Source organism: Physcomitrium patens, chromosome 12, assembly GCF_059467195.1.
Source record: "Physcomitrium patens ecotype Gransden chromosome 12, ASM5946719v1, whole genome shotgun sequence".
Classification (NCBI taxonomy): Eukaryota; Viridiplantae; Streptophyta; class Bryopsida; order Funariales; family Funariaceae; genus Physcomitrium; species Physcomitrium patens.
Window position 1 is genome coordinate 2335969 of NC_143421.1, and position 17556 is coordinate 2353524.

Sequence of the window (17556 nt, forward strand, 5' to 3'; positions counted from 1 at the left end):
ATAATATTGGAATTATGAACTTTAGAGATAAAAACATGCGGTTGTATTTGTGTAAAGTTAATTAATTTTGGATATCTGAACTTAAAATAAATAGTTATGAAGTTTCAACAAGAAGTCGAATAATAAATCTTTTATAAAATATGATCCATTCAAAGCTAATGTATTTAGCTTTTGAATAGTTTTTTGTAAAAATTACACAAAATAGAGACAACTTTGATAATACAGATACTTCAAGAAATATTATATGTATAATGTAAAGCATACAAAATTTTAAAAAAAAAAAAAAAAAAAAAAAAGGTGACTCAAGACTTGCATCAATAATTGGAGACTATTTGATTATTGAAGAGCTAATAAAAAGACCTTCATTTGCAAAAAAATTGCAATAGCTTGATAGAAGCAAAATAATATTTTTTTTAAAAATCTCCTGATATAAAATATAATAAACACATTGAATTTCTATACTTTGATATGACTGCTTCATTGAGCTACATAAAATTTAGAAATCATATAATGAAGATGTGAGAGCCAAAGATCTTTTAGAAAAAATAAATAAATTTATTAGCATAACATCTTTAAAAGAAAAGTCATTGTTTGATATTCAACAATATTTTAGATATCAAGATTTTGCATCAATTGGTAAATATTTCTATGTTTAACATAGAATGAAGCCAAAGAATAGCTACTAATAATAAATAGAGTATTCTCAAACGCCTTATAAATAAATAAAAAAAAAAGAGAGAGAGAAGTGAAATTACTTCCAATAAATTAGAGCTAAGCTATAGAAGTATTTTTTATACATGCTTTTGAAGGTGGATATTGCAATATACTATATTTAATCAAAGTATTTCTAGAGGTGGTGAAAGCTTGTACATAAAATCTTTTGGATTTAAAAATTATAATATCTTCTTTGAAAAGACAAAAAAAAACTTTGCGTTTGAGAGTAAGCTTTGCAAAGACTAAGGAGGAATTTAATATTCTATAACTTAAATAATATTTAGAAAAGACTACATCCTAACTTTATAATAATAAAAATATAGTTTTTTTAACCTAAATGATGATAAAAATATGATTTTTTTAATATAATTTTTTTTTTATATAAATATGTGTGGTTAGAAAATATTAAAAATGATATAATCATCTACTTTTACACATATGAAATTGATAATTATGACAATGTTATTACAAGCCTCAAAATTAAATTATTTATCAAAACAAATAAATTTAGAACCATAAGTATTCATGACTTGCTATGTGATATGGATTACTAAATTACAAACAAGATTTTGATAGAATTAAAAGATGAAAAGAAAGTAGTAAATTATTTGTCAATATTATGCAACAAGTATGATATAAAATCTATTGGACTATATAGAATCATATTTTGTGCATTGTAATTTAATATTATTTATAGATTTTATATTTTTTAAGAACTGATTAATTTTGAAATAATACTTTTTAAAGCAATAACTTAAAATTCTATATTATATTACAAACTATTACTAATAAAAAGGACGTTTATTTAATAAACTATAGATACCATTCAAAATGCAACAATAGTTTAAAGGTTATGTTATCTCATTTTTTTTCCAATTGAGTTGTATGAAGTGTATTAACATGGACATATTAAGTCCATATGTTGAGCATTTTAATAAATTTCAGTGGTTTAAGGTTTTAATTTAGTAAATTAGGTAATATAATGATTGCACAAAATAACGTGAAAATATTCTCAAATATCATGCATTATATAGATATATATATATATATATATATATTACATTGAAGTTGATTGGATGTGTATTTTGAAGATCATTTCCTATTGCAAAATATGATATGAATTATTTAAAAACTTTGATTTTGAAAAGTTATTCAAATTTTGAGAAGCTAGATATTTTTCTAAAAAACACTTGACATACCCTTACAACTATGCAAGCTATGAATGTTAGAGATATTGAGTTCTATAAATTGCAAAAAAATGAAGATTAGATATCCTACCTTCAGTGCATTCATATCATTGGTGGAATTGAACATGAGTAAATCAAAGCAATTGGACGTAGTACAAATAGCAATTGATTGTTTTATATTTCTAAAAGATATCTCATTTCATAATTCGATCATCTTAAAGAAAATAGATACAATATTTGGTGGTATGAAGAATTAATAAAAAACATAGTTTTAAATTGTGTTAATTTGGTTGATATGCCATAGAAAAAAAAAGTTATTAAAGTATTTGAGTTTTTAAAATTATTAAAAAATAAAGATTAGAAGTGATGCTTTTATTATATTCAAATATTGTTGACTTACTTGAACATGAGTTGTTCTGAAAAATTAAAGGTGGTAACTAAAAAAATTAATATCTTAAAATTGTTATGATGTATCTAATTTAATAACTAAATTATTATTTTAACTTGAAGAAAATATATGCAACATTTGATGGCATAAAGAGTTGAAAATCAATTATGGTTTAATAATTATGAAAATATCGTATACATACTCTTGGAACTAAGCTAGCTATCAAAGTTAGAGACATTGATTACAATTTTATTTGTAACATGTAATCAAAAACACCAATAGAATCACATCAAATAATAAACCTTTTGGCAGCTTGTAATGAATTTTCTAATCTAGCATGAGATTGTAAAAGGAAATTATTTTGTTCTTGCAAATATAGAGAATCCTGCTTAAAAAATTTAAGAAAATAAACAAATAATGTTATGATTAATCAAAAGTCTATTGCATACACAAAGAAGTTAAATTTTAGAGAAAACCTGAATCTAGTTCTGACTGTATTAATAATGCAATATTCAAGAATAATATATATATATATATATATATATATTAATGAAAAAAGTTAGAATTTTAAATATATATATATATATATATATATATGTATTAATGAAAAAAGTTAGAATGTTAAATATATATATATATATATATATATATATATACCATTTTCTATGTACATATACGTTCTTCTAATTCGTATATTTAAAAAAACAAGAAGGTTTACCTTGTCATGTCTATATTTACAATACAAATACTGGTTTGAATCCATACATAACAGTGGGCTCTTTGATACATTTCTTCCATGTACTTTTTCATCACATGTTTTATAATTGCAACTGTTCTACAAAAAACAGTATGAATGGATACATGAAATGCACGGTTACATTACAATTCATTTAATATTGAAGAATGTTTTTCGTGCTAATTTATTCAAACTTCTCCATTTTATTAATTCATTTTGGACGCATTTATAGGCTTTTATAAACAAAAATCAATACAAAACGTAAATTATATTCATAATATCAAAAACAAATCAGTAAATATTGATCCTATTACCAACAAGAATAATATATATTTCTATTTTTATATCTGTTTTCTTGGGGGGGGGGAGTACAATATTCTTAAATCTCATATCAAAAGCACACATGAATATATTTATCTTAATAGGATGATGTTAGAATAATGATGTTAAATTCATTTAGAATGTGGTGCATACGATCATTCTTTCTTCTGATTTTTATATATTTTTAATATTTTCTTTCAAGTATTAAAATTTACATGTATTTAAACTCAATATTTTTGAATCACTAGATTTTGAGTAAAAGTCGATGCCTTTGCAATGCTGATTTACTATTTTGTAGGTCTTGATAGTGTTCTTGTGCTTCTAGTAGTTCAATAAATGCCCTTTGAATCTTTATATTGATAACCATATTTCCAAAATGAAATCAAACACAACACACTAGAAAATATAAACTTTCAACATCACATACAAAGATGGATGATCTATTGTGCTCAAATCCATCCACATACAATTTCATATAAGAAAAAAATGATTATGCCCTATAATCTAAATTTACTAATGTAATCAGTGCACCAAAATTTAGAAATATCAAATGTATGGTATACATATATAATTTAATTATTTTTACTTTCATTGAATTAAACAAAATATGGAATAATAGCATGAAGGGTGTTACAACCACTCTGCTACCTTGGGGTGCTTTGGGGCAGTGTGAACGCAACCTTGCTGGACATGGTTTTGAGAAACGTGGAGGTGCTGCCACCCAACAGCTCGGTGAAGCAGCTGCTCAGTCTGAGGTCAAAACAATTTAGGGTTTAGAAAACCCACATAATATTACACTTTGTAAGAGTTTAGGGTTTAGAGAACACATAAAATGAACGTTTTACAAGGTTTAGGGTTTAGAGAATCCATAGACTATTCTACTTTGCAAGGTTTTAAGTTTAGGGTTCTAACAACCTACATAATAGCATGCTTTGTAAGGTTTAGGATTTAGATAACCCACAAAATAGTACACTTTATAAAAGTCAGCGTTTAGGATTTGGAGAGCCTTCAAAATAGTGTGCTTTATAAGGTTTAGAGTTTAGAAATCCTACATAATATTACACTTTATAAAATTTTTGATTTAAGATTTAGAAAACCCACACAATAGCATGCTTTATAAGGTTTAAGATTTACACATTTAGAAACCCACAGAATAGCATGCTTAATAAGGTTTAGGGTTCAGAGTATGCATTAACTAGAATAAACCATCTTCTATAACATTCAGAGTGTGAAAATTCCAAATAATATCATCATCCTTACAATATAAGGTTTAAGTAACCCACAAAAAAAAAAAAAAAAAAAAAAAAAAAAAACACCCTCATCAGGGTTCAGATAACACACAAGGGCATCTTTTTTTAGGGTTTGGGAAGATCCACTATACAAGAGCACTCTATTCTCAATATCATTTTACTATAAATTAGAAATTAGGATTTGGAGATCAAGTTTGTTTGTTCCTTTCATTACATTTTTTATTTTATTTTCTTCTCATGTTGTGTGTGCATTGTTTTGTTTAGTTTAGTTTTGACATGGCACCTGAAGCTGAAAGACATGAAGCATGGCTGCATCTCGTTGAAGCTCGAGGTCCGCGACAAAGCCTTGGATGTCCATGGCAATGCTTGAGGCCATGGCCCTCGCCCTCTCCACCTCTTCCCTTTGCTTCTTATCCTCCATCATTTGTTGTATACATTTTAGCTCTTGTGTCTCCTACACCCCATAAAGTGAAATTTAATGATACTATATATATGAAAAATAAAATAAACACCAATAATTCATTTACATTGGTAGGCATAAAGTCAAACAAAACATTTTTCTTACACACTTTAGGTTGAAAAGCTTTTCAACTTCATTGAAGAGGAAACAATAGTTTATTTATATGAGTCATGTAGTGTATACAATTGGGGATTGGAAATGGCTTTGTTGATGAAGGAGTCCTATTTTCACCTCATGTATAAATGATTCCAATGTACCTGAAATTCTTTCCAACTATAGTGCTTTCTTTGGTTGATAATTATTATGTGATTTTTGATGCATGTTAAATAATAGTGAAGGTATTATGAGTTATTTTTGAAAACACAACACAAAATTAATAATAATAGAGGATAAAAAAAAATACATGACATTAAAGATACCAGTTTTTTATTCTCAATTGTTTGATGCTTGTCATAGTTCATAATGGATCGATGCTCAAGCATTACTTCACCCATTAATTTATTCCATGCTCTTTTATTCTTTGCATACACTTGTTTCTTAGATTTTTGTATGTTTTTGAATTCTTTGAATTTTTTGGACCAATAATTGGCACTTGCAGCTAACTTTTTCAAAACGTCTACAATGAGCATCTGATTTTTGTAGGATTATTTTTAGTGCAATCAAAATACCCATAAATTTACTCTTTAGATGTGGCAAGTGTTTCAGATTTTTAACTTAACTTAACTCAACTTATTTCATTTTGTTCTAAAATTTTTAAAAAATAATAATAATAATAATAATAATAATATATTTATTTGCATATTACACATCAAAATAAATTTCAGATAATTTTTGAAGTAACATCAATGATATTATTTAATATGCATTAATATACCTCTTTGTTTGAATTTTTTTCCTTTTCATTCGATTTTGCTAGGTACGAATTGTTGATAATTTCGATCTAAAAGACATGTACATGAAAAAATATTTACAAAATATTATAAAATATCATATTTATTTATTTTCATTTAACTTAAAATGTTTATTAAAATACATGAATTGTATTTCATATTTTTATATAAACTTATTTACAACATGAAAGTAACTCCAAGTAACACAGCCCAACTTCTACAAAGACAAGAGTACTGTTAATTTACGTGGTAAAACAATTATGAAAATTTCAAAATTAAAATTAAAACTCACACTTAAACTTTAACAGAAATCAGACATTAGATGTGAACTTTTACATGTTCAAAATCGATTTCATGCTTACTTCTTTTGTATGAATATTTTGGAGTGACTTAAAATGTTCTCTTAAACCCTTTGAATTCTCTTTGTTCAATTGTACATCCAGTTGAATTTGTGAAGCCAAGTGTTGTGATCTTTCTTTGAGAATCCCATACTCTTTAATCAACTTCTCTTCAATTTTAGTTCCAACATCAGCATTTTGTTTTTCAAGTTGTAAACAAATTCTTCCGAAACTCAGAACCTAACAAAACAATCAATCGCTATCACTAGCAAAACATTTATGCAATAATCAACCAATACCATGTATTGATTGAATATATTATATATCATTAAAATAAAAGATTACAGTTATCAACATTCTAAACTAATGCATGAATGGATTGTTGAGTGGAATATAAAACAGTACCTCAATTTTCAGTTTTTTATTTTCTTGCTTGACCATTTCAAGCTCCTTTAGTTTTTCATTGTGTTCATCTTTTTGATATTTTGGTTTTATTATGGATTTGAAAGATTCAACTACAGAGTTTGTGGTCTTGTTTGTTGAAAACTCTTCAACATTGTGCTTCTCATTGAATTGTGTTGCAAAATCATCTTGCGTGTTTTTAATGCATGCTATGCATTCATTTTTTGAATTAACTTCATCATTTTTTTCTCTAAACTTTTTTGATTCAAAGGTAAAGATTTAATATCTATTTCATATCTATTTCGTAGTATTTCTGTAAATAAAATAAAATATTACATCACCTAGCAAATTAACAACCAGATGCCAGCAATTCATGAAATTACGATAAAATTATGCAAGAGTCTGTGATGTTATCATTCTGAGCTTAGCAGGGTTACTTGTTGATATGCATCTATCAAATCTCAAGGTCGTTAAAGCATGAATTTGTGTAGAACTCTATTTCTAATACTCCATTTACCAAAAACAAATTATAACTCTGAAACATCCATTACAAAAATTATTATGAAATACACCACAAGCAGGAAGAGAAAAGGGAGGTACCTTGCAAATTAAATCTGTTCTCTCTCCTTCACATGAGAAACTTTTGTGCTTGTGCTGATCAAATGTATTCAAATTTAGGTCTTTTTTGGAATCGTCATCTTCCAAGAGTATCCCTAATATATTATAATACATTTCATCACACACAACTAAAACCTCGCAAATTAAAACTTCAAACATCTTTTCAAAACAAAAGAAAACACAACCCACTAAGGCATCAAAATCAAATTTTCCAAATTAGTGCACTAAAACAAATTTTATTAGGGTTTGAAACAATTAGCAATTGAATCATGACTTGAGAGAAGCACTTACCAAGGTTATTATCCAAGTCTTCCTTAATGTTTGATAATGTAGTATAATTTGAATTCTCTTTTACACATTTATTTTCTATGTTGATTTTGTCATTGTCAACTTCATTCTTATACCTCATTATATTAAGTCCATTTGGAATCAATGTTTTATTGTTCAACTTAATAGGCTCAATAGTATCCATTGAAATGTGGGTTTTGTTTTCAAATGGTATAAGATTTGAAGTTTGTCTACGACCAACAATGTTAGACCTTTTTCTATTGCTTGTGCCCAAAGATGGGTTATATTTTCCAAGACATAAGCTTGCATCAATGTTGTTTTTGGTTGGAAGCTTGAATTGTTCTCCAAAAGCAACATCGTCTATTTTATAATTTGGACAATCAATGGTGGCTCCATCAGGCAACATTGCCAATATAGCCATTGTATCAAAGTCATCTTCCTTCAATATACATACAAGAAAATTATAGATAAACAATCAAACAAAAATCAAAATATATTGTAATCATAATAATCATAATTAAATCACAAATTGTTCACCACTTAGCACATACCTTTATTTCTTTTCTGGTCTCATTGCTTATCACGTTTTCTTCAAAAAGCCCTTTCATTACTTATTTGTTGTTGTTTGATGGAAAATTGAGTTGGCAATGCTTCTACAAGAGCTGGATATTGAAATATTTGAAGGCTTTTTTTTTATCAAGAACTCTTCATAAAAAATATATTGAATTGGAGCAATTTATGAGTCACTAATTAAAAATCAGATGACATTTGTCCTTTAATGCATTATGTGTACTTCAATGAGCTGATTTTAGCAAGTCAAAGGCAATTCAAAGCAAGATTGGGGGGAGTCAGTTGCATATAATGAAGATAAAATCAGACACATTATATTTAGCAGCAACTCCACTTAATTGACATGGCAATCCATAAAATATATATATATATATATATATATATATATACCTCTATTTTTGTACATTAAACATAAGTTTTAGAATTATCACCAATTTGGAGTAATGAATAAGTTTTGAAAATATAGTTGAAAAAGTATTATTCAATATGCATTCACATATTCATGTTGGGCTTTTCTATTTTAAAATTGTTTTGGTTTTTTTATTATTTGTTTGTTGATGTAATTATTGTAACATTATTTTTCAAAGGAAAACATCAAAAGTTATCTGAGAAAATACTCACAGTATTATTTAGTACAAAAATGGTATAAGCATACGTAGAATTAGTTTTGTACTCATATTTATTATAAAAATAAAATTTCTATATGTATATTTTAGTAATTTTTTTAAAAATACATTCAGGATTTTGGATAAAAATGAAATTTCTCAAAAGCTATACATATATTGTATATTGTAAAAATATACAAGTATATGATATCTACGATTTTTGTGTGACAAGAAAATTGTGCAGATTACTTTCTAAATAAATTTGCAACTTATATAACTTGTGAGTAAATAAAATAATAAAATTTAAATCAATTGCAACTTATAAAAACATGATCATATGAAATGAGCTGAACAAAATTAATGTATGCAACAGTCTCATGAGGAAATCATAGCTACATATGATATAACATCAGTATGGTATAAGTATTTAGTATTTCGAGGTAAATTCAATTTTCTAAATATGATAATCTATTTTTAAGTTAGGTAATTTGAAAGCACTAATGAACAAATCTTATGGTTTTGGTCCAAGAAGTGTTTCTAAATCTTGTGTGTTTCAAAATAGGATCATTTAGAGTTCAGGATTTGGCAGTTTCAACATTAAATAAAGGCAGTGGATGTGTTGCATGAATTTGAGTAATATTACTTCTTTTTTTTAATGGTTCTTACTTTGGTTTTAGACAAGTCTTTTTAATGGATAATTTTTTTCATTTGATTGTGATCATGCAAAAGCTTTATCTCACTCCTTACTACAAAACTCTTAGTCGCAAATGGTACCTACTGTAAATTTGCAGCAAGTATCCCATATGTGATACTTGCTACTACCTTGTAAAATCATGAATGCTTTGATGCTATTCAAGCAATACATGCAGAGTTCTGCGGGTGTGGTATGAGCATTACCTTACAAGACTACTTAGCTTGTAGTAGCTACTACGTCTTTCAGAATTAGCAGGATAGGATTTTAACAATCTCTTGAACATCTGTAATTAGCATCATACTATGTGTAATGGATTATATACATCAAACTGATCTGCTCTGGCAACACCTAAGCTAAATTCATCTACATTATAGTGCACTTTTCCTTCTTAGCAGGCTCTGGTTTTGGCATAATTGGTTGGCCCCTGGATGGTCCCTGCATGTTGATGTCCATAGTTTAATCAGTCTGCCCTGAATCAAAAAGTGGTGAAAGGACTTCCTTTTGAGCAGTGGTGACAGAACAATGAAGCCAGAGAACCAAAAGAGGATGTAGAATCCTTCTCTACCATTCAGAAGAGCCTTCCACAAAGAAAGTTAATGAGTGGTCAAGTCTTACCACTGGGCGGGTGTAAGGTGAGGGCTGTGGAGAGGCTGGTACAGGGCCAGATGATGACTGTACAGGCATCTGAGGAGAATTCTGTGGTGAATGTTGATATTGCTGTTGTTGCCGATCTAACTCTTGCTGAAGCGCCCAAGCCAGCTCTAGGTCGGAAGCACATTGTGAATCCAAGCTGCATAACACAAACATTTTAAAAAACAATTGTCGAGATCCAATACATACAAGTGAAAACATGGACTAGGCAAATCTAAACCATGTACAACCATCGACAAAATGTGTTAAAACAAAAAGACGGTCACTACAGAGGGTTTCATTGGCAACGACAAACATTGTAAAAGACAGAGAGGCTGGGAATAACATATACAATATTCTTACTCTTGCTCAGGTCCGCTATGAGTAGACTTGAAATCCTGAACGCCCTAACCAATGCCAAACATTCAAAAAAGCCATCATAAGTTCTACATAAAATTAAACAATTGAAGAATGCTTAAAATGCGAGTTACAAACTTTGAGGAACTACTCCAGTCAAAGTCAACAGAAAATATAACCCCCCTTGTGTTACAAATAAATTAATAAACAAAGTTATCCTACAAAATGGCGAACTCCGGGGCTAGGTATACCCCATATGGTTGCTAGGGAATATGAAACGTACTGATGGTTCATTGGGGGTGGGTTCCATGTTCCATGAGCCATTATTGTGTTCCTCCGCAGTGAAAGGCGTAAAGTCTCCTTTGAGGAAGGTCGTGTCACCGTCAACCTTCCACAACAAAGGGACCAACACGAGCACTTCAACTTAAGAAAAATGGTCCAAGTGAGTGTTTCGAGGTTGGCAGGGTCAAAGAGATCATCAAAAGACCGTAAAAAGACTGATGGCAATACTTTGATAATATTACACGGCCAACAGTTCAACAGCTTGTAAGAAAACCACCAGCTCATTAAGAGATCAGTAATTAAAACAATCAGAATGAGATCGAAAGAGAAACACAGAAATCTCAATGTACGCAACAATATTGTCATGTAAGTATACATGATAAGCTACGCCATTGGTTAAGAGCATTCGAGCCACATACCGAGTCCAATTGTTCCCAAACCACAGGATGGTGTAAATACCCTTGGTCACTTGCAAGAAGAAGTAACTTACCACCACGCTGCACAAAATGTACCAGATAAAACTCAACTCCACATTTGACAGGATAAATAAATAAATAAATAAATAAATAAATAATAAATAAGATAACTTCCCAGCACAAGAGCAACCGTAGGTCGTAACTACTGATAACACATTCTCTGCAAGTGTTTACAGTCGAAACGATTTTAAAATCAAACTCTTCATAACTGTTAAGTGGAAGGTTCATGATTTATTTACATCTCGCATCCACTAAGAGATTCTGACCGAAAAAGAAAGGGAGGGCTCTGCAACTACCCAACGTTACTACACCTATTCTCACTCGCACTCTTTTCTCGCAAAAACGCGAACAAACATGCTAATGTACTCTCAGATTCAAAACATGAACCTTGAACAAACCTCAAAGCTTTGAACACTTAACTCAAAGACAGACTAGCGGCCCAAAAAACAGCGAGTATTCCCACTATCTTACAGAACATGGCACTCCTGTCATGAAAACTGCGTACCTTGAAAAGAGTGCTGAAGTGGTTGTTTCGAAAAAATACACATAACTCAAGCTCCTTCAGATTTTCAACCAAGCTAAACAGTCTGATATTTCAAGTGCACGGGACTGGTCATGCTCAAGGTCAAGGTCAAGGTCAAGGTCAAGGTTTCATAAACCTCACACGTGGGACGTTAAAGAAGTCGGGCAACAATTACTGGCACAGTCAAATAGAAAATCCAGCAAACCTAAATGTAGTAAGAGTTTGGACCTTAACAATCTGCCCATACATCCTAAGCACAAACGATGACTTTGCATTCACTTAACTTTCCCCCTAGATTGCAAAATCCAACAGTGAGAAAATCCTAACTAATCATAGCAAGCCAACGTTTCTACCCCTGAAGAACTATCAAGGTACAAACATTTCAATGATTCAAGGCTTACCCACAGATTGTCAATTGACTTGCATTGTCCTCCAAGAAACGCCGAATTATGTTACCTGCACAGATCAATCGCTCGAAACAATAACGACGTGATACAAAAGATAACCTACTAGGTGAAGCATGAAATGACCTTCCATTGAAATATGCACTGTAGCTGTCATTTATTCAAACTAACCTTCCCGATCAGAAATATTGAGTATCGTATTATGTGAGCCCGAGTCGCCTTTCCTTGCATGTAGCTGCTCAAAATCAGATTCACTTTCACTGGCTTGCCCGGCCAAAATTACTTCGCCTTCGTACAAAGGTTCAGTGTCACCTTGATTGGAACCACCTAGATTTGCAAAGTCATCTTCTCCCTCATAAAGAGGTTCTTCATCTTCAAATCCAGGTCCAAAATTGAGCACATGTGTATGTTGCTGTCCAGCTACAGTGGGTGCTACAACAGTCTCCTCAACTTTGTCTGAGGTTCCTTCTAGATTGAAATCTCTTGGCTCAGTCCTGCCAAACTTCGGGGAGCCTACCTGCTCGTCAGATATATTTAAATCTAGGTCTGTTGTCTTTGAGGCTGAATGATTCAGATCAGGTTCCAAACGCTTGTGAACATCAAGGCCTAAATCTTTTGATGATGTGTCATCTTCATTTGTAAAGATGTCCTCGCCAACATCCAGTAGATTAACGGGCCGATCCACATCATCACCCAAATCGAATATAGAGGAGCTGCTACTTAGCTCTGAAGTGATTATGTATCTCTCCTCAACGACCTCCTCTTTCAGGAAACCTTGATCACTGACATCGGTTGAAGAGTGACTCTTAATATCCGTGGACACGCCTGGTTCGTGCATCACAGAGTTCTCCTCTCGAGCTCCAATCTCGGCTACTTCCTCTGGCATGTCGAGCTCTTCCAAAGGAGTTATCAGGTGTCCACTGGAGCCAACGGACGTCCCAGATGACAAACTGAAGTTGCCATTATCGCTTAGATGTCCATCCAAGTCACCTTTCGCGGGGTCAATCTCATCTGCAGAACTAGCTACTACATTCTGGGAATCCTCAATCTGAGAAAGTTGCAAAGCCTGCACACAAAAGTCGAACAAAACTCTTTCCTGTATTTAACTGGAAGAAAAGAAAAAAACTTTGGTAGATGTTTTACAAATACGTTAACTTGAACTTGCTAACCTCTAAACTTGTAAATAATTGAAAGTCTTGCACAGATATTGCTCAGATTTGAAACTCAACGTAGTCGTAATATCGGAAGTGAAAGTACTCATTAGCTAGGGGATACAAAAGTACCCAAATTGAGCGTTCATACCAGCATTAACATGGCAGCTTCTTGACTATCGCCCTTCCTCTGCCGATCAAAAGGTAATTGATTCGTTTCTTCTTGATTCAGCTCATTTGTAACATCTTCAAAAGATGTTTCGCTAGACCACAATTCCTTGGGTAAAGGTTTGGGCACCCCCAAGGTGGCAGTAGTTGCTGCAGCAAAATCAACCGTTGGCTCCTCTAATAAAAGCTCACGGGACCCTGCTATCCTGCTAGCTTGAAGTGCAACCAACTTTTCCTGAAGCGTGTTGTAGGAGTCTGACCCAATTACTACGCTAGTCTCCTTATCCTGAAAGGAAGGCATCACTACATGATTTTATTATCTTCATCTATACAATGAGTTTGAGAATGCTTTTCTCGTATCAAAAATGAACAAATTAACATTACACTACAGCATACAAGACTGAATAAATCACTCAATCACGACCAAAAAGCTGATCGAGTATTTGAATTCAATCACAAGATAATAATTCTTGTAGTAACCTTACCTGGGGATCGAAAAGCCATCCGTGCACAAGGCTGATGTCAAAAAGATCAAAAATTGCGCATTCTGGCGTAAACTCGAAGTCATGTATACTGCAGATTCAGGAGCGGACCCAGTTAGAACCAACTATACGTCCTAGATTCTGAAATGTAATTTACAAGATTACGTTTTATTTTTTACTTTTTTCCCGAACAATATGTAGTAGAAAGTGCATTTCGAATGCCGCATAAACTCTGAATGCTCTGTACTTAACACTTGCCACTTGCATTACTGCTCAGAGTGTCTGAGTGAACGATGAACTGAAGGAGAAACATCGATACTGGTGAGGGGGGAGTGATAACCTAGATTCCAGGCACATGAAATTGACATTATACCTAGCACTAAAAATCTTGCCCCCTAGAAACATACAATCATTTACATCCGCTTAAATATTCAATAAATAAGAGCAAAAATGTCCAATAAAATGAAACTGTAAAATTCAGTATTTACGGGCATTGACCAGCAACTCTAAACACAGCAGCCACAAGAAGTTACTTACTGTCTGAACCGAAGGTTTACATCAATGCCAGTACGCAAGCGAGGAAGTAGCGGCATAGCATCATCGATATTTTTCTGCAAATTGCGCTCGTAGTCCATACTTTTTTCCTGACAATAGACGCAGCAATAAACCAACAATTTTAAATTTACTTGATATAAATAAACAAGTTAACGAAGAAATAGATTTAGTATCAATCACTTGACAAAAGATTGAACGAAGCCAGGAAATGTGGATGAAAAATCAACGCAGCTGCATCCTCAGCAAGATGGCATCTAGCACAAGGAGCAGCTCGCAAACAACTCACGTGATTGAAATGTCGAAGTCGTTACAGAGAGACGAAGTATCAAATAATGAAAGAGTAGATTACCCCATTTAAGACATTGGTATCAATGAGCCTCTCTGCAATTAGAGACAATAACTTTGATGAAGATACTTCAGTGATATCTATGCCCAAACTGACATCGTTTCGCAGCAAAAGAACATTGCCTGCAAACAAATAGAAAAAGAACGAAACATCACGTCACATTCTGATGAACTAACGCGAAAAATTACAACACACACATGCACTTACTGGAGTGGGTCAGTACTTACAAATAGCTAGTAGTGGGCACGGGCCATTATCGTTCTGGAGCACAATCGGCACTGACCGACCCAGAAACGGAACAACCTTAACCTTGTATAGCGGCCCTGTTTCATCCATGTCCTCATCCTGACGAGCCATTTCCACAACCTTGAGAACAGATTATAAAGCTGGAGTACTCAAAACCTCATACTGCTTTCAACATCTCCACCAAAGCTGCCATTCCCACAACAGGTTAAATTAGAAAATAATTCCCAAGCAACCCCCAATATTCTATTTCATACAGAAGACAATGCTATTAACGACACCCTCCCGATTGCTCCAAGGGGGGTTTATTCATGACGTGGTCATAAATGGAGTAACGGAACATGAACCCCTGAAAAACTAATAAAAGCAAAGCAATGCGTTACCAGCTTAAAACTAATTCACACTTGATTTACAGAGCTGTCTCTGGAAAACAAAATGCACATCATCATTCAAAAGATGATAGGTCAACACCATTTCTATCTAAACCAGTAAAGAATCGCCACAAGAAGATGGCGAAATGTAGCTAAATAATAATAATGATAATAAAAAGAATAATAATAAAATGGAGTAAAATAAGAAGTTTTAAAAAATCGTGGATAAAGGGGAAAGACAACAAAGAATAAGATAGTCTACATGTGGTCCCCACCCCTCCAGAACTGAATTCTATCACAATATTATCCTCTACAAGCTCAAAATCAGTGCGCCTCAACATCGCGTGACCATCATACCAATATGATGCACTGAAATGGCTCAACCTTGCAGCACTACCTACGATTAATACTTCTCATAGTAGAGTAACATACAACAAGCAGTGAAGTAATAAATTCCACTCATACTCTGTCAAATCAATGGCATCTAGCGCAAAACCTTCAGAAATTTTCAGTGTTGTATCCAAACTCCTTATACCCATCTCCTCTTCATACCCGTACAGAGAAGCATATAAAGAGCAGACATGCAGCGTTTTACACGGACATATAGCTCTTGCAAAGAAATGAAGAAGACACCAAAACATCACAAAACAAGTCGAGGGAACCAAGCGTACCTCAGAGAACAATTCAATGCCCAAGGGTGCTTCTCATCCTCTACGACGCCCATCAACCTAGCCGAAAAAACCCAAGAAGATGATAGTCACCCTCCCAACTACTGTACACGTGATAACAACAATCGGAACGAATTGGCTCCAAAACAATGGACACTCGATTCCGAACCGACAACGCGAATCCCGCACTTAACAATCGCACGGGGCCCCGGGGTGCTCCCCAAACCTCTGAACCCGATCCCACGAAGGCCAACGCCGACCTGTCGTACACCTCCCCGAAAACAGTGAGATGAATGCTGCAATTGACGGCATTCACACGCCGCTTGAGAACGAGAACAACGACGGCGACGATGGCGACGCCTTCGGCAGCAAGCTTTCCGAGGGCTTTGCAACAATGAAATGACCAACCAGACTAGCTCCTGAGCAAGCAATCCCCTGCTGCTGCTCGCTTCTGGGGAATGTGGCGAAAACCCAAAAAGACCCAAAAAAAGAATCGGGAACATGAAAAAAACCCAAGAAAAGAAGACGAATCCGGACAAAGGTGCGAGAGCGCACCTGGTGGTGGAAACCCTAAAGCGGAGGGAAACTCATACGGAAAAGGCAATTTGAGTTTTATATGGTAGAGAGCTGGTCTTCTTCGCATCGTCGTCGCCACCACTACCATCGCCACCCTCACCAAAGCTGGGTGCCTCCCGAAACTGCGATTTTATGGCCCAATTTCATGAAGCTTGCTTTAGGATGTGAGGGAAAAGCAAACCCACAAACAAAAAAGTAAATAAAAATAAACAAAAATAAAAAACTATTCAAACTTCGTGAAAAAGTAGTGGAAAAGTTGGGGCAAGACACTTAATTGTAAACCCACTTCAAGCGCCTTCTCTTTCAAGTATTTTTTATTATTGTAATTTTTCTACATATACATAATTATATATAAATATATATATATATATATATATATGTATTTTGTAATGTTTAGAAAGTGATGTGAGAAGTTGGATATTCTGAAATGAAATGTTGCAATGAATTGGTTTTTAACTAAAATGAAAGATAACTAATAGATTTGGTGTTGATAATAAGTTTGTATACTTATGACAATAACACATGATTTGGTTGATTGATTTATAAAGATTTTTTAAAAAATTACTATTGCACAGTGTTTTTCACATGTGTTGATCCACAGAAAAAAAAGAAATTCCATAAATTTGGTGATTTTTACACAGTTATCATAATGTCTTGAGATTGCTTTTCATTTATGTATGTATGAGTGTACATATGTGTATTTATTACACTTTAAAATTCTTAAAATGTTATATTCCTAATTTGTAAAATAATTTTAATTATTGTACACTGAAATAAAACTTAACATAAAACTTAACATAGTACTTTTGATTTGTCTTTAATTCATTCAAATAATGCTGAGAATTGAGATTTAAGTTTGAAAT

At 32.6% G+C, this 17556-nt stretch overlaps 2 protein-coding genes across 6 annotated transcripts; both read right to left on the reverse strand.

Moving 5' to 3' along the window:
• Positions 1-420: 420 nt before the first annotated feature.
• On the reverse strand, positions 421-6820 carry LOC112289528 (uncharacterized). Its single transcript, XM_073537605.2, has 10 exons — positions 6690-6820; positions 6309-6524; positions 5931-5996; positions 5476-5685; positions 5240-5329; positions 4880-5050; positions 3995-4096; positions 3616-3695; positions 3008-3119; positions 421-2674 (listed from the first exon to the last, which is right to left on the reverse strand). The coding sequence occupies exons 1-10, from the start codon at positions 6723-6725 to the stop codon at positions 2579-2581; spliced, it is 1179 nt and encodes a 392-aa protein (XP_073393706.1). The 5' UTR covers positions 6726-6820; the 3' UTR covers positions 421-2578.
• A 466-nt stretch (positions 6821-7286) lies between these two features.
• Positions 7287-16817, reverse strand: LOC112289755 (uncharacterized). Of its 5 annotated transcripts, XM_024535271.3 has the most exons (17): positions 16121-16625; positions 15063-15267; positions 14839-14957; positions 14472-14578; positions 13938-14025; positions 13436-13738; positions 12305-13199; positions 12131-12185; positions 11712-11793; positions 11150-11227; positions 10732-10836; positions 10455-10498; positions 10077-10251; positions 8784-9896; positions 8144-8394; positions 7596-8031; positions 7287-7399 (listed from the first exon to the last, which is right to left on the reverse strand). In XM_024535271.3, the coding sequence occupies exons 2-14, from the start codon at positions 15190-15192 to the stop codon at positions 9825-9827; spliced, it is 2253 nt and encodes a 750-aa protein (XP_024391039.1). In that variant the 5' UTR covers positions 15193-15267; positions 16121-16625; the 3' UTR covers positions 7287-7399; positions 7596-8031; positions 8144-8394; positions 8784-9824. The 5 variants fall into 5 exon arrangements, with proteins under 5 accessions (XP_024391039.1, XP_090110708.1, XP_024391041.1 ...); XM_090254582.1 differs by lacking the exons at positions 7287-7399; positions 7596-8031; positions 8144-8394; positions 16121-16625 and adding an exon at positions 16673-16817 and having other exon boundaries at positions 9543-9896; positions 10455-10489; XM_024535273.3 differs by lacking the exons at positions 7287-7399; positions 7596-8031; positions 8144-8394 and having other exon boundaries at positions 9543-9896; positions 10455-10489; positions 16121-16628.
• Positions 16818-17556: the final 739 nt, after the last annotated feature.

Excerpts from the sequence above, each read along its gene's own strand:
- LOC112289528 (XM_073537605.2), bottom strand. The coding sequence starts at position 6,725 with ATGGTCAAGCAAGAAAATAAAAAACTGAAAATTGAG. Across the intron at positions 5,330-5,475 it reads CAATTGAGAATAAAAAACTG|TTGGAAAGAATTTCAGGTAC; the intron begins GTATCTTTAATG and ends AAAGCACTATAG. Across the intron at positions 3,696-3,994 it reads CTGCCCCAAAGCACCCCAAG|ATTCAAAGGGCATTTATTGA; the intron begins GTAGCAGAGTGG and ends ATCAATATAAAG.
- LOC112289755 (XM_024535271.3), bottom strand. The coding sequence starts at position 15,192 with ATGGCTCGTCAGGATGAGGACATGGATGAAACAGGGCCGCTATACAAG. Across the intron at positions 11,794-12,130 it reads AGTCAATTGACAATCTGTGG|ACTGTTTAGCTTGGTTGAAA; the intron begins GTAAGCCTTGAA and ends TTGAAATATCAG. Across the intron at positions 9,897-10,076 it reads CACCTTACACCCGCCCAGTG|GGACCATCCAGGGGCCAACC; the intron begins GTAAGACTTGAC and ends ATCAACATGCAG.